This window comes from Panthera tigris, chromosome A2, assembly GCF_018350195.1.
Source record: "Panthera tigris isolate Pti1 chromosome A2, P.tigris_Pti1_mat1.1, whole genome shotgun sequence".
NCBI lineage: Eukaryota > Metazoa > Chordata > Mammalia > Carnivora > Felidae > Panthera > Panthera tigris.
In genome coordinates, this window is record NC_056661.1 from 55,798,000 (window position 1) to 55,816,550 (window position 18,551).

The 18,551-nt window shown below is 53.0% G+C and overlaps 1 protein-coding gene across 5 annotated transcripts in view; it reads left to right on the plus strand.

The window, feature by feature from the left end:
- The first annotated feature begins 2,067 nt into the window (after positions 1-2,067).
- The window catches only part of NUP210 (nucleoporin 210), a 108,907-nt gene continuing 92,423 nt past the window's right edge, over positions 2,068-18,551 (plus strand). For 2 of the 5 annotated variants that reach the window (XR_006214980.1, XM_042979608.1), the window contains exon 1: positions 6,122-7,254. Coding sequence is in view for 4 of the 5 variants with exons in the window: in XM_042979608.1 (XP_042835542.1) it covers positions 6,884-7,254 (371 nt within the window). In the remaining variant the exon portion in view is untranslated. Of the gene's footprint in view, positions 2,295-6,121; positions 7,255-18,551 lie in introns of those variants that run through there. The other 3 variants (XM_042979604.1, XM_042979605.1, XM_042979607.1) reach the window with 2 other exon arrangements.

Sequence of the window (18,551 nt, forward strand, 5' to 3'; positions counted from 1 at the left end):
TGTTTGTTTTTAATGAATTAGTTGTCATATTTTCCAGTCAAGAGATTTCACCTAAAAAAATCCATGTCCCTGATTTCTCCTCCCTAATCACAACATCTGGAAAGACAAGGCACAGCAACTCATGATCCTAATGGGTCAGAGCATTCCAGTCCCCTTATGTCCTGCCTAGTCCCTTTTATTTATTTACCTGCCTGCCAAGGCTCCTGGTTTACCTAAGTAAGTGGGCAGAATTGGAACACGATGGGTGTTGTATATACACATGTCTGCAATTTCTCTGCTCAAGCAGAAAACACTGGTTGCCTATGGGGAAGTGGCCGTGAGGGGGAATCACTGTTACTGCGAGCCCTTTGGGGCTTTTGTAGTTTAAGCCACCTGACTGTATGACCACAAAAATGAATAAAATGTGCAAACAAGAACACTAACATTTCCTCACAGATGCCCCTCTGGCACCGCTTTTCCCCTACAACTCTTCTGTTTCTTCAGAGAAGAGAATCCGGTGGAATTCCCCTTCCCAGAGCACCTGGTTCCACACAGGCAAAAAGCCCCTAGCTCTGGGATCTAGCTTCTCCAAATGCACATGTTCCCTGGTCTGGGGTTTTAAGGCTTTGACCCCCAAACACCCCTCCTCATCATCCAAAAGCCTGATGACCCCTGGGCCTCTCTGAAGTCCAATCGGGTATCCATCTATACCCAGCCCTGGGGCCACCTCCTCCAAGAAGCCTTCCCAGCCTGACTGAAATTCAGCATCTCCTTCCTTGTCAGGCAGTGGCATTAATGCGTGCCTTTTTGGTTACAATTCAGTGCACACTTCCTGAAACTTTTACACAAGCTGGTCTGGTGCACCCTCACCCCACCCCTTTCCTGACCTCCCACTAGACTGCCCCCCTCACCCGCCCCCCCCCGCCCCCCCCCCACCTTGCAATAGATTGACATTTTGGAGGCACTGGTGCCGCGTTGTGTCTGCTGAACCCACTCCCTCATGCAAATCATGACAAAGACATCTACAAACCACAGAGCACAAGACGTAGACTGAATGTAAGATCCAAGATCTCTGCATGCAGATGAATTCAGTGATGCTGAACATTCTTCTCTTTTGGAGGGGAGAGGGGGTAGAGTGAGCTCCGGCAGTGCTGGTGCTCCAAATCTGCCCTTTGGGTAACCTCCCTGACTTCCAGAAGCCAGAAGACAAGGGCTTTGGGATCTTAGAGCCCTAGCACTGCTTGCTGGGTGATCTTCGGGCCACTCAACCTGTTTCCTCCAGGAGAAATGGGGATCATAATCTCTCTCCGGCTGGGCAGTGTGGAGGCTGAAGTGGGAGGAAGCACCCAGACAGCTCTCAGTGCTTCAGCAGGTCGCTGCCCCTTGTGGAACCCGGGTCCCTCTTCTGGAAAGCACAGACCGGGGTGAAGTGCACCTCGGCACTCCGCTTCCCCAGATTTCCGGGGTGCCTGACCCTTTGCGTGTCGACGGTCAGCCTCCCCGACCGAGTTCACGGTTACGGCCTTGTTTGAGCCGCGTCCAGGCCCGGCTCAATTGCCAGAGGCGAACAGAGCTGAATGAGTGGCTGCGGGCAAGGCCGCAAGGCTCCACACTGGCGCCCAGTACAGCTGGAGAGTTTGAAACCTCGGGGTTTGAGCGCGGAGACCAGAAAACCGGGCAGCGGATCCCGCGTGGTAGAGGGGTGGCCCGCAGGCGCACGCGTTCAGGCTGACCCCACGTGGGCGCGCGCCCTAGCCTCTCATCCCCCGCCTTACGGTGGCTCGGGCACGGGCCCCAACCCCCACCGTGTCCCGGGGCGCGTGTCCCACATTACCCACCCTCTCCCCGCCCGCACTGCGCGGCCAAGGGCGCGCGCGCTCTAGATGCTCCCTCCGCCCCGCGTGGTCGGGGGCGCGCGGGCCGGGGCCGGGGGTGGGGTCGCCACGGGCTCGGCCCCTTCAGTTCCCGCGCTCGGGCCCCGCCGAGGCCCAGGAAGTGGCCCTAGGCCGCGGCCCTCGCCCCGCCTCCTCCCGCCCGCGCTTATCACCTGCTGGCCCGGCGCACGCGGGCGGGGAAGGAGGGCGACAGGGGGAGCGCGCGGGCGGCCAGGAGCCGGGTCGCCGGAGGTGAAGCGCGGCGAGGATGGCGGCGCGGGGCCCGGGGCTACCGCCGCTGCTGCTCGCGCTCTCGGTGCTGCTGGCGCTGGGCCCCACCGCCGCGGCGGCCAAGCTCAACATCCCCAAAGTGCTGCTGCCCTTCACGCGGGCCACGCGCGTGAACTTCACGCTGGAGGCCTCGGAGGGCTGCTACCGCTGGTGAGGCGCGCGGCCCACGGCCGGAGGAGGGAGGGCCCCGGGGCCGGGCGGGCCGGCAGGCGGGCGCGCGCTGCAGGTGCGCCGGCGCGGGGAGAGCGCGGCCGCGGCTCGCCGGGCCGGGCCGCGCGGGGCCGGCGGGAGCGCGCGGCTTCCGGGGCCGGGGCGGGCGCCCGGGGGCCGGCGGGGCGGCCGGGCGCGCCCCCAGCGGGCCCGCGCGCAGCAGGTGCGCCGGCGCGCGCTTTCTGGGCACCCGGGCCGCTGCCAGGCCGCCCAGGCCCGCCGGAGAGGCCGGCCGCGCGGAGCTCGGCGGCTTGCGCGCGGGTCGCCGTCACTGCGCATGGCGCCGCCTGGGCCTCCGCGCGCCTCCGGCTGGAAGGGAGCGGGGCCCGGGCCGCAGCTAGCTGTTTGTGCGGGAGGAGGGAGCCCGAGAGTCGGCCTGACTTGAGGAAGGGCTCCGGGAAGGCCCTACCAGGGAAAGGGGTCTTCAGGACTTCCCCTGTGGGGAGAGGAGTGCCCTGGAGCTCCTGGGCCGGGGATGGGGGTCCGCGTGGTCTTACTCTTCCCCTTCGTGTCCAGGACTCTGGGGAGGGGATGCTCAAGGCCCTACAAAGCCCTAGCCCGGAGACGCAGGTTTCTTGGTTTTGGCCGGTGATGGGGGACTCATCCCTGGCGCCGGACTGGCGTGGGAGTTGGGTTTGTGGGGAAGTATGAAAGGCGTGCGTGGGAAGAATCATACCCGTTCGGCATCGTTGGGAGGAACATAAACCTTTGATGAAAGGTCTTGCGAAGGAAACCCTAGGGACCCATTTTACAGATGAGAAATGAAACGCAAGGACTGGTTGGTGATTCACCTCCGGTTGTCCAGAGTGGGGTTAAGCCTTTATGCTCAAAACTCAGGCTTTTTTTTTTTCTGTCCCCTCCGCGCTTCCTGGGGCATCAGGAATTCTACATTCATTGTGGAGGGGTGGGATCTCGGAAACCCCAGAAAAGAATGAAACTAGAGGCCTCCGTTTGTTCCCTCTTACCCCCTAGACCGAGAGGCCTGGCTGGGCAGGGTAATGTGGCTCAGACCGTCCATCTAACCCGCCAGAGAATTCAGCTTCTACTCGTGCGGGTGGAGACAGGCCAGGGTGTGACTGAGGCCCCACCTTGCTAGAGATGAAAAAAGGCGGTTCTCTGCCCGCTGGCTTCCATGAGGCGCTTTTGCCTGTCCCTTCCTTTTCCTGTTTGATGCCTGGGCCGGTGCTGAGGCTCAACAAGGTGTGATCACGTTTCAGAGAACAGGTGTGCGTATGTATATTTTGAGTCTGTCTGGATATCAGTGTGTGCCTATCAGGCAGACATGCTTGACCCCCCACCCTGGCCCAGAGCAGCGGTCTTCCTCCTCAAGGATGCTGTTTGCAGCTATGTGTTTTCTGAAAGCGGCCTTGTGAAATAAAGCCATGCTGAGTCAGCCAATTGCATTTGGGGCTTAGTGCCTTATGCCCCGGGAGGGTCTTGTTTCTGGCTTGGTACCAGAGGCTGGCCTTTGGCTCAAAAGTTTTCTATATACCTGACTAGGGCCTTGTCTTGTGTGGGAAGATGAACTGCTAGTCCATGCTTTCCAGGAGATACATGCTTTTTCTCTGGTGGAGGTTGTCTGTTCTCTTGATATATGCGCAAGAAAGAGGAAGCTGATTGTTAAAAACAGCTGGCTTCAAATGAATCCCTTTGGATGTATTTGTGTGCTGCTTCCTTTGAGATTCTGTAGCTACGCTTTTTTCCCCGCCTAAGTACATTTTCTTTTCTGAGAGGGGCTGGTGATTTTTAATTTACTTGTAAAGCTTCTTAGGAGGAAGGGGGGAAAAAAACCACATTCCTAACCTCCTATGCATCAGAGAAGTGCTAAGTACCTTATGACTTGTTTTGCATCTGATCCACCATTTTCATCGTGAATGTGTGGCTGCTTAGCTTATGTGTCTCTTCAGAGGTATTTGGTGGTGGTGATTTTCCCCTTAATTTCACAGGAAAATCTTCCATCAATCAAGCATTGAAAATATTTATTTTTAGTAGTGCTGTTCCTAGTTTAGTTCTCTGTTGCTTTAGTTTTTGAAGAATTTCCTCTGGAGGTTTTAAGAGTTGGCATGCAGATGAGCTGTACGTCCGCAGGTATCTAAACCTGGGAGGAAACTATCCCCTTCATCCAGGAAGTTAAGTCTGCTATGGAAGAACAAAAGAATTAAAACTCTCCTGGACCTTGGGGGAACTTTTGCTCAATCGTTTGAATTTGGAGCCAGGTTCCACGTTTACCCTGAAACCACTGCATGCCTCAGCCAGTGCCTTAAAGTTGACACTTTTCCTCTTTCTTGATTTTATAGCATCAGATAGTCGGACAGTGTTTGGCCCGGGGAGCCCTAGAGATCGTAATGCAAATTGTCCTCGGGGCCTCAGAGAAGGAAGGGCTCTGTGATGTGGCATAAACACAGGTGGTCCCCGACCAGCGATGGTTCTACTTAGATTGTTCAGCTTTATGATGGTGCAAAAGCGATAGGCATTCAGCAGAAACTGTACTTGGGACTTTGAGACTGTACTTGGGACTTTAGATCACTTCCCGGGCTAGCGGCATGCAGTCTGACGCTCCCTCCGCGAAGCTGGGCAGCAGGCAGCAGCTACAGGTCAGTCATGCGATCACATGGGTCAACACTCAATACCCTTACAAGCATTGTTATTCACTTCCAGGTACAGTATTCAACAGTTATAGGACACACTCAACATTTCATTATCAGATGGGTCTCTGTTAGAGGATTTTGCCCAACCGGAGGCTAATATAAGTGTTCCCAGCACGGTTAAGGTAGGCCAGGCCAAACTATGATGTTTGGTACATTTGGTGTATTAAATGCACTTTCAACTTGTAATACATATGTTTTTGAAGTTTATTTTGGAGAGAGGGAGAGAGAGAGAGAGAGAGAGAGAGAGAGAGAGAGAGAGAGAATACAAGTGGGGGAGGGGCAGAGAGAGAGAGGGAGAGAGAGAATCCCAAGCAGGCTCCCCTCTGATAGCCCAATGTGGGCCTTGAACTCACACACCATGAGATCATGACGTGAGCCAAAATCAAGAGTCGGACGCTTCACCGACTGAGTCACCCAGGCGCCCCGATAGTTTCAATTTGAGATGCGTTTATCGGGGCCTGACCCCATCGTAAGTCGAGGGAGATCTGTGGCAATAGTCTCTGAGTTGAGTGGGAGCTCACGGGATGCCACCATTCCCATCTCCTTCCGGGACTTGCGGCCTCCGGCTAATTGGCCAGCCACTGATTGACTCACAACCCTGAGATTAAGAGTTGCACAGTCCACCGACTGAGCCAGCCAGGAGCCTCAGGTCTTTTTTTTTTTTTTTTTTTTTTTTTTTTTTTAAGGTATCCTTTTATATACAAAATGGCATTACATAGACAATTGGGAAAATATAGAAAAAGAGAAATAGGCCCTAATCCTTCAGCGTAACACGGCCAGTCACTATTTGAGCTTCCTTTTAGTCACTAATTTCCCCCCCTGGAGCTCCTTTCTAACATTGCCTCATGCTTGGTACTTGGGTCATTTGGTATCTTTTTCTCTGCTAACCACCAGCTCACATTAAGGCTCAAGTATTTTTCTTTTCTTTTTATTTTTTTTAAGTTTATTTATTTATTTTGAGACAGAGAGAGAGAGGGAGAGAGAGAGAATGTGAGCGACAGAGGGGCAGGGAGAGAAAGAGTCCCAAGCAGGCTCTGCAATCTCAGCATGGAGCCTGACACAGGGCTTGATCTCATGAATCAAACGGTGAGATCATGACCTGAGCCAAAATTAAGAGTCAGACACTTAACTGACTGGGCCACCCGGGTGCCCCAGGTCTCAAGTATTTCTTTAGGGTGTTTCATTATCTTCCAAAATTCTGAGTGTCTGAGCACCATTCTGGTGTTCCATCATCTGCTCACACGTTCCCCTGTGATTGAAGTCCCAGGTTCTGCTTTCTCCCCTGGGCTTGTCTTGGAGAAAGTGAGTTTCTTAGGTCAGCTTCCCAGTGCAGCCTGAGACGAGGACTTGGTTGCCTGTGGTTTATTGGAGAGTGTGCTCTCCTGGGAGGCAGGATAGGGAAGAGGAAGGACATGAGCAAGGATGTGGTCCCAGAGAAAGTCTGTGTGACTCTTGTGACCTTGTGCAGTTGAAACGCACTTCACGGCCATCTCCCTTGAGGTACAGGGGAAGCCGAGCTTTTGAGCTCGCACCCGCAGTCAGCCAGTGGCTGCCGCTGGGGAAGGGGGTGTTGTGCAACCTTCTGGGGCTCTGGGTGAAGCAGCCCTATTGGCCAGGGGTGTTTGAGTGGGTAAGGTTATGCGTGCACACCATGAGAGGCAGCCTGCCCCCCGCTGAGAGGGGGGGGTCGGCCTGGTAAAGGGCATCTAGGCAGGGCATCCTAGAGCCCCCACTAAGCTGCTGTACCCAGACTTCTCCTCCTTCCCTGTGCCCGAAGAAGCCTTCCCAGGGCACCCTGAAGCTGCCTGGCGTGTTGGCCAGGCTGGGTCCCGAACCAGCGTGCACTTCTCGGCCACGGGTGTTAGGGTTCTTGGGAGGCAGATGGGAGCCCTTCCTGCTGTGGCGGTCCCCACACAGTGGCCCTTGTCCTTGGCGTGTGTTGCGTCTCACGCACCTCAGATGACCCTTGGCGAATCGGGGCACGTAAGAGCCGACAGTCCCTCTGCCCTTGCTGACCCGCGGCTGTGTGAAGTCCAAGGCCAGCAGCGCACCTCCCAGGGCCTCTCGGCCAGTCCCGCTGCAGCCTGGGGAAAGTGGAAGAGAAAGAGGAGGGGCGGGGTTTCCTCTGGCTCTTCCGGGGCCCCTTCTGCACACCGAGCCAAGGAGGAAAGTCAGCCAGCCAGCTGCCTTCTGCCGAGCTCACGGACTCGGCCTGAAGGACGGAGGCTGTTCACATGCTTGAAGCTGGACAGGTGAGGCAGTAGAACCCAGGGGAAACTGGAGAATCAGGCCCTGAAATCGAAATAAAAAATTGACAATGTGGAAGCTTAACCACAAAAGTGGGCTTGATTCAGCGGGAGGCCCATCAGTGCTCACTGTGAAGGGCCATCCTGCCCAAGTGCACTGGTCAGCAACACACATTTCACAGATGAGGCCTGGGGGTCTACTTAGCAGGGGATGAATGTCTGTGACTTCTACCCAAGCCAGGCGCCACTCCTGGGCCTGGGGCCTGGGATCGTGAACAGGCAGATGTGTTGGTGCCCTGCTGTCCTGGAGCTTGTAGCTGGCTGGGAGAGTTAAATGATGAACCGAGATGAAATGAATGGCTGCATTTCCTATGGTAAGAAGTCTGCGAAGGACATAAAACAACACGTTGTGACAAGGGCCGCAGAAGACGGTATGCGATGTTGGGCAGGGTGGTCAGGAGAAGCCTTCTTGAAGCTGACCTGGGACCTGAACGGGTACCAGCCAGAGGGAGAAGCAAGTGCAAAGGCCCTGGGGGAGGAGCACAGACAAGGCATGTTTGGTGAGGGGAAGGGCGACGTTAGAGAGGGTGACAGGGGCCGGGCCATGTGGGACCTTGTGGGCTGTGGTTAGGAGACAGGAAGCAGGTTGCCAGGGTCAGGACTTGGGGCGTGTTAGCCTGGGACCAGTTCATTCTTAGGGCCTTGCTCTCTGCTCTGCACCCGCCTCGAGGTCGGCCGGGGCCTCGTGCAGTTCCCTTCGACGACTCACAGAGGGAGGTGCCGGGAAATGTGTGTTGACTTGAGTTGACCTGGTGCTGGGTTGTTTTCTTCCTGCCTCCTTTGCGGTCTGCTCTGCCCTGCTCTGCCGCCACAGTTGGGTGGCTTCCTCCCTGCAGGCCCTGCCTCTGCCCCAGAGGGGCCGGAGCCTGCAGGTGGAGGGGAGGCGGGCTGTGCTTCCCTCCACTCCCACCCACCCCCTGCTCGTGTGCATCTCTCACTTCTCGTTTTTGGACTCTCTTTCTGGCCTGGCCTTGGGTTCCCCTGCCCAGCTCCTGTTCCTGTGTTCTGAGGAGTTGTGAGTGGTTCCCCCAAGGCCGTGGGGCCCCAGAGCGCCTGACGCAGTGTGTGTGAGCTGGCCTTCTGTCCCGCGGAATGGGAAAGACTGACCCTTCCAGAAGCCACTGTCAGCCCGTTAGGTTTCCTCAAAATAAAAGTGGATCTCTGGTGCCAATATGCAGCTTACATTTTTGTTTGTTTGTTTCTTAAATTGTGGAAAGATACGCATCTTGCAAAATTTACCATCTTAATCCTGTTTAGGTGCACAGTTCAGTGGCTTGAAGCACATTCATACTGTTGTGCAGCCATCCCCACGGTCCATGTGCAGAACTAATCCTCAACTGAAACTCTGCCCCATCAGACAGAAACTCCCCCCCTCCTCCCCCCACAGCCCCTGGAAACCACCATTCTGCTTTCCTTAACACCTTTAAATAGTTGCGTGTCTCCTGAGAGCAGACATGCCCCCCCCCCCCCCCAGAGTCTGGTAACATTGTTTTGATACATTTGTTTTTATGGTTACCAGAGATGTAGGGCAAACGGTATGGGCTTTTCGGTTTCACTAGTGATACAAGGTTTCCTTTAAGAAAATTATTTTTGGGGGTGCCTGGGTGACTTAGTTGGTTAAGTGTCCCAACTTTGGCTCAAGTCATGATCTTGCGGTTTGTGGGTTCGAGCCCCGCATTGGGCTCTGTGCTGACAGCTCGGAGCCTGGAGCCTGCTTCGATTCTTTGTCTCCCTGTCTCTCTGCCCCTCCTCTGCTTGCTGTCTCTCTCTCTCTAAATAAATAAAACATTAAAAAAATTTTTTTAAATTATTATTTTTTAACATGTTTTATTTACATATTTTGAGAGAGAGGAGGGGCAGAGAGAGGGAGAGAGAGAATCCCAAGCAGGCTCCACGCTGTCAGCAGAGAGCCTGATGTGGGGCTTAAACCCACGAACGGTGAGATCACAACCTGAGCCCAAGAGTCAGACGCTTAACCGACAGAGCCACCCCACAGGGTTTCCTTTTAAAGTGCTTTTTCTTTAAAGAAGAATCCATCTAGAAGAAAAAAATAAGAAAACGATGCAAGGGTTACCTGGACGTGACTGGACCCCTGGAGGGCAGCATACAGAGAAGGGGCCTGGAGGTGGGGAAGGGGCTGGCAGACCGCAGCTGTGCAGGCAGCTGCCGGGGAAGCCGGGCATGCACATCCAGAGGCTTCAGATATCGAAGGGTGTGTGTGGCAGAGGGAGCCAAGATAGCAGAACCAGTTTTTTGTTTTTTTTTTTCTGCGAATCCCTTTATATTATTCCCCACTTAATCCTAAAAAAAAAAAAAAAAAAAAAAAAAAAAAAAAAAGGCAACAAAAACAAAAAACCCTTTTTGGTAAGAAGGGCTACTTCCTGTGCAAATTGGTAGCCGGAGATGAGCTGGTTACTGGAAGAACCAGGTCGCCGTCCCCAGAGCCAGCTCGCTCCCGGGACCACACGGGATGGTGCCAGTGCTTCTCAGCCAGTGGGTGGTTCACCCGGGTCCCTTCAATAGGCCTTAATAAGATCAAGGACACTTTTCAGAAGCAGGATAAAGGATACACGTGGGGTTGTGATTCAGGAGGGGGCTGAGGCCTCTTCTGCTAGAGTCTGGGAGCCCGGGCCCTCCCCTCGGGCAGCCCCAGGGCGGGTGGGAGGCCTTTGGCCCTGTTTTGAATAACAGCGCCTCCGGCAGGAGGGAGTAGGGCCCTGTCTGGACTGGGACCGGACCGGACCGGGTCCAGAGCCAGGCTGGGCTGAGCCTTTTTTTTTCCTAGGAATGTGACCTTGGGCTGGTGACTTAACATCTCTGTGGAGATCTCAGGTGTCAAAAGGGGCTCTTACCAGGATGCTGGGAGCAAATGAAACAGTTGCGTTGTGTTTCACTCTGTGCCTGGCAGAGTAAACACATAATGAATACAAGGGTTTTTTTGGGGTTTTGCTTAAAAAGAGAAAAAAATACCAGTACTTTGAATGAAATAAAGCAATAAGCCTTGAAGAATTCAGTCAGGGGTGTTTCTTTCGTCCAGATTCTTCTGCCTATAGGCAACAGGAAGCTCAAGCCAGAATAGTTTAAATAAAACCAAGGAATGTTGTTTTGGCTTCTGGAACTGAACTGAATGCCCTCGCTTCTGTGCTGCAGGGGTTCGTGTGACGTCAGCAGGACCTGGCTTCTCGGTCCTTGGGTCTTGGCTTTGGCCGGGTACCCTCCTGGGGTGTCAAGGTCACAGTTCCAGCCGTACAGCCCCCAGAGTCCAGTCTAGGGGGGCACAGGCCACAGCACCCATTCGGGCTGACTCACCTGGGCACGTGCCTGGGTCTGAACCCCTCTCCAGGCAGGTGAACACAGAGAGCCGATTGGCCAGGCCCCAGCTACTTGTCTCCTAGAGTCTGGAGCAGGGTGAACTCTCTGCAGCCTTATGGTCTGAGAGTGTGAGGAGAGGCAGCACCCACAGAAAAGCTGGGTACTGTTACTGAGAGAGGTGGATGGGGGCTGGCCAGCCAAAATCCAACATGGGCCACCAATGGGAATGACATCCTCCTTGCCTTCCATTCAGTTAGGACATTTGGTGAAATTAGGTTTCTAATTAAAAACCTTCTCACAGGGGCGCCTGGGTGGCTCAGTCGGTTAAGCGTCCGACTTCGGCTCGGGTCGTGATCTCACAGTCCGTGAGTTCAAGCCCCGTGTCGGGCTCTGTGCTGACAGCTCAGAGCCTGGAGCCTGTTTCAGATTCTGTGTCTCCCTCTCTCTGACCCTTTCCTGTTCATGCTCTGTCTCTCTCTGTCTCAAAAATAAATAAAGGTTAAAAAAAAAATTAAAAAAAAAAAAAAAAAACCTTCTCACAAAAGTCCAAGCCCAGGGGTACCTGGGTGACTCAGTTGGTTGAGTGTCCGACTTCGGCTTAGGTCACAATCTCGCAGGTTGTGTGTTTGAGCCCCACGTCGGGCTCTGTGCTGATAAGCCTGGAGCCTGCTTGGGATTCTGTCTCTCTCTCTCTCTCTCTCTCTCTCTCTCTCTCTGTCCCTCCCCACTCATGCTCTGTCTTTCTCTCTCAAAAATAAATAAACATTAAAGAAAGAAAGAAAGAAAGAAAGAAAGAAAGAAAGAAAGAAAGAAAGAAAGAAAGAAAATTCCAAGCCCAGATGGCCTGTGTGTAAATCCCACAAAACACTTAAGGGATGGATAGTACATGTTTTGTATAAAGTCAAGAAAGAAAAAGGAGTGATGATACCCTAGGTCATTTTTATGAGGTCAACATTCCACTTATTGCCAACCAGACAAAAACATTACAAGAATAAGAAATCCACAGGAGAAAAGCACAAATTCTTTAACGGAATAGTAGCAAGTCAGATCCAGAAAACTATAAAAAGGATGATGAGTCACCATGACCCACTGGGATAAATCCCAGAAATGCAAGGTTGGTTTAACATTCACAATCACGGTAAGTCACCATATCAATGGAATGAAGAAGAAAAGCCATATAATTGTCTCCATAGGTGCAGTGCATTCAACACCCATTCACGGTTCAACATTTGTAGTAAACTAGGCATAGAAGAGAATGTATAACCTGATACAGGGCACCTGCCAAACCTTGTACCAGAGTCTTGTGCTAAAGGTATTGGGGGCAAGAAGTCCCCAAGGAGTCCACAAGCCGCGGACTCGGTCTTCACATTGTCTCTGAGGGAAGTTGGACAGGAAAAGGTCATTGCCAAGCCGCTGCCTGGAGACATCTGTGCTTGCTGAGCTGTTTGCCTTGAATGCTCTTCCCTCAGATATTCAAAGGGCCAACGTCTGCCTCTCCTTCAGAGACATTTCAGTCTGTGCTCGTGTCACCCTCTCTGTTAAGGCTTCCTCTGACCATCCTCCCAAAAATCGCAACCTTTCCCGTCCCTGCTTTATGTTTGTCCACAGCCCTATTGTGTAAGATCCTGCATTCACTTACTTGTTTTTATTCTTCGCACTGAAATGTAAGCTCCATGAAGATGGGGATTAATGCATATCTTGTCCCTTGGTGTATCCCCAGCACTTAGAGCAGCAGATAACCTGGAGTACAGCATATAACCCAGCAAATGTGGATTCGGTGCATGAATGCATGAGGACCAGTGGGGCTGTGGGGGCTGAGAGGAGGGGGTGAGGAGGCTTGGGGATGGGGCCGTGCAAGAGCTGCCATTTACCGCGAGCCACGAAGCCATGAAGGCCGGTAGCCTGAGAGCTGGGAGAAGGAAGGGCATGTGAGGTGGCAGGAACGGCAGAAGCAAAGGAATGGAGGTATGAAAGCTGGGGGGGAGGGTGGGAGGGAATTCCGGGCAGAGGCTAGACTTGAAGTCTGATGGGTCGGGATCTTGCTGGCGGTGTGGTTTTGGGCCAGTTACCCTGCCTTGGCTCCACCGTTGACGGTGGGGGTCCCTGATGAAGCTGCTATGGGGGCCTGACAACAGGGACCAGGGTCCGGCTTCGCTCAGGGAAAGGGATGGACACGGTGAGGCATAAATGGTCATGATCTAGAAGGACCTGCATTGTCTTCCTTCCCTTAAAAAGCTAAGTTCTCGTGGTCAGCACTGCACGAAAGGCCTCTCATTTGAGAACCTTGTGTTTCCTGAACTTGAGAGCTTGCTATGTTCAAGGCCCATAATGAGAGCTTTATATCTTCTATCCCATCTAATCCACCCCGATCCTTTGCGGCAGGAACTATTTTTATTCCACTGTGCAAATGAAGAGACAGAGGCCTGGAGAGATTAGATTGTTTGGTTAAGGCCACACAGCAGGTGAGTGGCAGCACCCTGCTGTCTTAGGACGACACCTTGTAGCAGAGACCAACAGAGAACAGAGGGAGGCCTGTCACCATCACCAAGTGCTGCTTACCACGCTGCGCCAGGGGCCCGGGGGAGCCCTGGGAGCCTGTCCTGTGCGCTCTGGGGCGTGCCGGTCAGTGGGAAGACGGGGCCCACCAACCACCGGCTGAGATGTATGGAAGGACCGTGCACGTGTGAGCTGGGGCATCATGAATCCTGTCAGTGGACTGACAGTTAATTTAAACTGGGGTCAGAGGAAGGCTCTTCAGCAGAAAAGCCGTAGGAGCCAGGACTTGTCTCTTTGGTGGAACACGGTGTTATGTGCAAATGAATTGGGCTGTGCAAATTCATTCATTCATTCATATGTGCAAATGAATTGGGCTGTGGCCGCAGAGAGCTGGCTTCCGTGGGTGGCAGGTTGCCTAGAGGGCGTCTCAGCTGTCTGGGCTGCACGCGGACCTGCCTCCTAGGCTGTTAGTGCTTGTCTGTCTCTGAGCCCCGTCCCCCGGGGTCTGTCCCGAGGATCCCGTGCACTGTTGCCTGGATGTTTGCGGCCGCCACGTTCGGTCTTGTGGCATGGGACACATCTTTCATCGCCTCCTCCGCTCCTCGCCGTGGGACCTGCCCAACCAGAGAGGGGACTTGCTGGTCTCCAGAGCCCCTGACGTCAGTGCGTGAGGCTGCTCTGTCCTTGTTTTTCTGGAAGCATGGGGAAATGGCAGCTGATAGAGTAGTGCCAGAGAGAAGGTGTAGCTGGCGTGGTGGGACCAGGTCGCTCTCCCTCTGCCCCTTGTCTCCCACGCCGTGAAGCTGCAGACGCTTTGGGCCACTGTCAGAGTTTGGCTTTGTCTTACTCATGACCTGCATTGGAATTTGCTTACTGTTTCCTACAAAATGACTCACTTTTTTGGGAAATTGATACTGTCTTTAGTATAAACATTTATGAACTCATGAGTTTGATACATTTGTTTTTCGTAACACACTTTACCATGAAAGAATAACAATTGAGGGGCACCTAGGTGGCTCAGTCGGTTAAGCATCCAACCTCCACTCAGGTCATGATCTCGTGCTTCGCGAGTTCAAGCCCTGCATCAGGCTCCGTGCTGGCATTGTGGGGCCTGCCTGGGATTCTCTCTCTCTCTCTCTCTCTCTCTCTCTCTCTCTCTCTCTCTCTCTCTCTCAAAACAAATAAACCTTTTAAAAATTTTTAAAAAATAAAGTGAAAGAATAAGAATTGAAATACATAAAGAGTTCATTTAAAAAATAGTTCGTCTGTAAATGACTCCTCTTTGCTGTTGTGTGTATCATACCCCGGTGAAAATACTTATGAAGAGGGAGAAGTATCTGACCTGGAGCTGCACAGACCTTGCTGTGATCCCTGGCCCTGCCACTGACAGCTGTGGGGCTTGGGGAAAATTACTTGACCTCTCTGAGCCTCAGTTTTGTTTTCCCAGAAGGCCAGCTGGAGGATAAGTAATCTGATGGATGTAAGTATTCAACCCTGGTTTAACATGTGGTGCACAATCCCCTTTCTTATCTTCTAGCCCCTCCCTGTGTTAGTAAGGATTCTCTAGAGAAACAGGACCAATAGCACATAATTTTATTATATACGAAGGGATTTATTACAAGGAATTGGCCCATATGATTATGGAGGTTCACAAGTCCCAAGATCTGCAGGGTGAGTTGGCGAGCTGGAGACCCAGGGAAGCCAATGATGTAATTCCCATCCAAAGGCTGGCAGACTGGAGACCCAAGAAAAGCTGATGTTTCAGTTTGAGTCTGAAGGCAAGAATAAGCCAATGTCCCAATTCAGAGGCAGTCAGCAAGAGAAATTCTTTTTTTCTTGGAGGAGGATCAGCCCTTTTGGGCTCTCCAAGCCTTCAACTGATTGGGTAAGGCCCACCGACATTAGGGCAATCTGCTTTACTCGGTCTACTGGTGTAAATGTTAATCTCATCCAAAAATACCCTTGCAGAAACACCCAGAATAATGTTTGCCCAGTTAACCTCGTGGCCCAGTCAAGCTGACCCCTAAGATTAATTACCATATTCCCTCAGCACGCGCGCACACACACATACACATTTAAAAAAAAATTTTTTTTAAGTTTATTTTTTTGACAGAGACAGAGTGTGAGCATGAGCTGGGGAGGGGCAGAGAGAGAGACAGAGGGAGACACAGAATCCGAAGCAGGCTCCAGGCTCCGAGCTGACAGCACAGAGCCCAACGTGGGGCTCGAACTCATGAACTGTGAAATCATGACCTGGGCCGAAGTTGGATGCTTAACCGACTGAGCCACCCAGGCGTCCCCCCCCCCTTTTTTTTTTAAGTTTTATGTAAGTAATCTCTATACCCAACATGGGACTCAAACTCACGACCCTGAGATCAAGAGTCATATGCTCTTCCAACTAAGCCAACCAGGTGCCCACCGCTTTTATACTTTAATCGAAACATGGTCCCTGGATGTCTCAGCACTAGCCGGATGTGAGGTACGCCTGCCCATCATCACCTCTGTTATCTCCTCTGGCACTCCCTGTCTCTGTCTGCCTGCCTCGGCGTGATTAGCCACTGTGTCTCCAGAATTGCCCGTCCTCCCCCTTTGGAAAAGCGAGTCTTCTCTTGCTGGATCCTAGACGCAGAAACATTCCAGAATTGCATATGTGTGGCCAACTCTTCCATTCCCAGCCCTGGGAGGAGCCAGCCTGAGTCTCCAGGGCATCTGTGGGGTTTTATGATCCCACCCTAGAGAGCTGTGAGATGCAGACACAGCCCTTCTGTGTAGTTGGGAGGGGACTCGAGTAGCAAAACACACCCAGACCCAGCCTTGATCACGTGTATCCTGGCCCTGGCATGACCTTTAACTAGGTCCCCTTGTCTTTCTGAGCCTCAGTGTGCTTCCCTGTACAAAGAGGGCACAGCAGTAGTTTTCTAAGTTGCGTCCAGTGTTAGGGGGAAGTATGTGCATTTCAAAGCTGAAATAGTTCTGGGGCACATTGGTGGCTCGGTTGGCTGAGTGTCTGACTCTTGATTTCGGCTCAGGTCGTGATCTCATGTTTGTGGGTTTGAGCCCCGCGTCAGGCTCTGTGCTGACGGTGCGGATCTTGCTTGGGATTCTCTCTGTCTCCCTCTCTGCCCCTCCCTCTTGCATGTGCGCTCACTCTCTGTCTCTCTCCCTCAAAATAAAGGAAGAAAGAACAAAGTTGAAATAGTATAGAAAATAACGAAGAATAACATAATGCATACCCACAATGTTACCATTGGAATTAGCCATGGGTTACAATTTATGTATTTGTTTCCAGTCTGTTTCTTTTGGGTGAGAAATCCAACACTGCCAGTAAAGCTCAAGTTCCCTTTGCCGCCACCCCATGTTTCACCCCTTACCCCTGGCAGTCTCTGTTCGGAGCTCGAGTCCTGAGGGTACCTTTCCCTTTGTAATTCCCAACACTTTGAGTGTGCTGTTTCATCCAGAATCCACTTGGACTTCACCATGACAGGGGCACATAATTCCTTTGTGCCTCATAAAAGTATAGCTGAGGGGCACCTGGGTGGTGGCTCAGTGGGTTAAGCATCTGACTTCGGCTCAGGTCACGATCTCACAGTTCGTGAGTTCGAGCCCCGCATCAGGCTCTACACTGACAGTGCAGAGCCTACTTGCGATTCTCTCTGCCCCTACCCCACTTGTGCTCTCTCTCCGTCTCTCTCAAAATAAATAAACTTAAAAAAAAAAAGAAAAGTATGGCTGAAGCAGGCAGGCCTCAGGACGCCCCAGAAAGACTCAGATAACTGAAAAGAACCCTTTTGCTGGTAACAGAAACACCACTGGAATGACTGTCTAAAGCCCTCCTGTAGGGGGGTGGCGTGAGCCTTACCAGCTTCACATGCAGCCCCCTGGTGCTGAGAGAAGATTCGCAGGTTAAATGGGCGGGCAGGGGAACGTGGTGCGGTCTGTCCCAATCCTGGCTGTCTGCCACATCTGTTGATGTTCTTTGTCACTTTATGAGGTGCCTTCTGGCCCTCCCAGCTGCTCCGTGAGGAGGGAGCCTGGCTCCCATTGTCCCAGCTTAGCCGAGGCGAGCAGGTGCAGGGCTCACATCCCACCACATGCCCGCGCTGGAGGCTGCCCTCCCTTGCCTGCGCGGATCGCGCTGTCTTCTGGCTGGGACCCTGGACAGCCCGCTCACTGCAGGCCCGAGGGTGGGTGGGGTGGGCACCTCCTTCCAGGCAGCTGGAGGCCAGGCACGCTGCTTTTCTTATCTGGAGGCTGCACTTCGTGCCCTTGTATCAGCCCTAAGTGTGAAGACGGGGAACTTTCTCAAGAGGGGCAAGAGCTCTCAGCACCCACCAACTCCAGAGCTGGTCCTTGGGGGGGGATTAGAGGACATCCCCAGGACAAGTGGTGAGCTGGGAGTAGTGTTTGCCTGCCTGGCTCTCAGTCCTCTGAGCTGGCCGTCGCATGCCTTCACCGCTCACCTCGTGTGACAGTGGCAGCTTGGGATGCAGCTGGTCTGCATGTTGGAATGATGAGGCCTGGGGTATGTTGGGTTACATCATAGGTATAATTAAGGTTAATTCACCCGTTGCTTGAATAGGGCTTTTTAATAGGAACTTCAAAACATAGGCATGAATCGGCCGAGCACAGCATTTTTAGGGCAGTCGACTGCTCCGTGTGATGTTACAGATGGTGGATACGTGTCCTCATACACAGACTGACTGTACAACCCCAGGAGTGAACCCCCCACAAACGATGGGCTCTGGGTAATGACGCTGTGTCCGTGTAGGCGCCCCAGTTGTCACAAGTGTGCCTTCTGTCCAGGGGTGTTGACAGCGGGGGAGGCAGTGCGTGTGCGGGGGTAGAGAGTATGGAACTTTCCACACTTAGCACTCAGTTGTGTGCAAACTTAAAACTGCTCTAAACAGTCTATTAGGGCGCCCGGGTGGCTCAGTCGGTTAAGCGTCTGACTCTTGGTTTCGGCTCAGGTCATGATCTCACGGTTTGTGGGTTCGAGCCCTGCATCAGGCTCTTTGCTGACAGCTCAGAGCCTGGAGCCTGCTTCGGATTCTGTGTCCTCGGGGGCTTGGATTCCCTCCCTTGACGGTAGGTGAGGTTTGTGTTCTGAGTACTTCCGGTGGCGGTGTTGGTCCATCTCCAGGCATCCTGCCAGCAGCTCAGCGTGGGCTCGTGATGTCTGTGCCACACAAGCATCCCTAGGTGTGTGTGGAGGTGCCACTGTGCCTGCCTGGCCCCGGGAGAGGCACTCGGTGACAAGTGGAGATAGATGTCTTTTGGGCTGTGGTTTCACACCATTGCTTTTTAGCCTCAGGCATTTTTGGTTTCTTACAAGTTTCTTTCTGAATACCCCAGATCAATGGAGTTCCAGTGAGTTTAAGCCAAGGGCTGGGAGGGGAGCTAAGACTGGTAGAACCTGCTCTGTGCAGAGTGCAGCT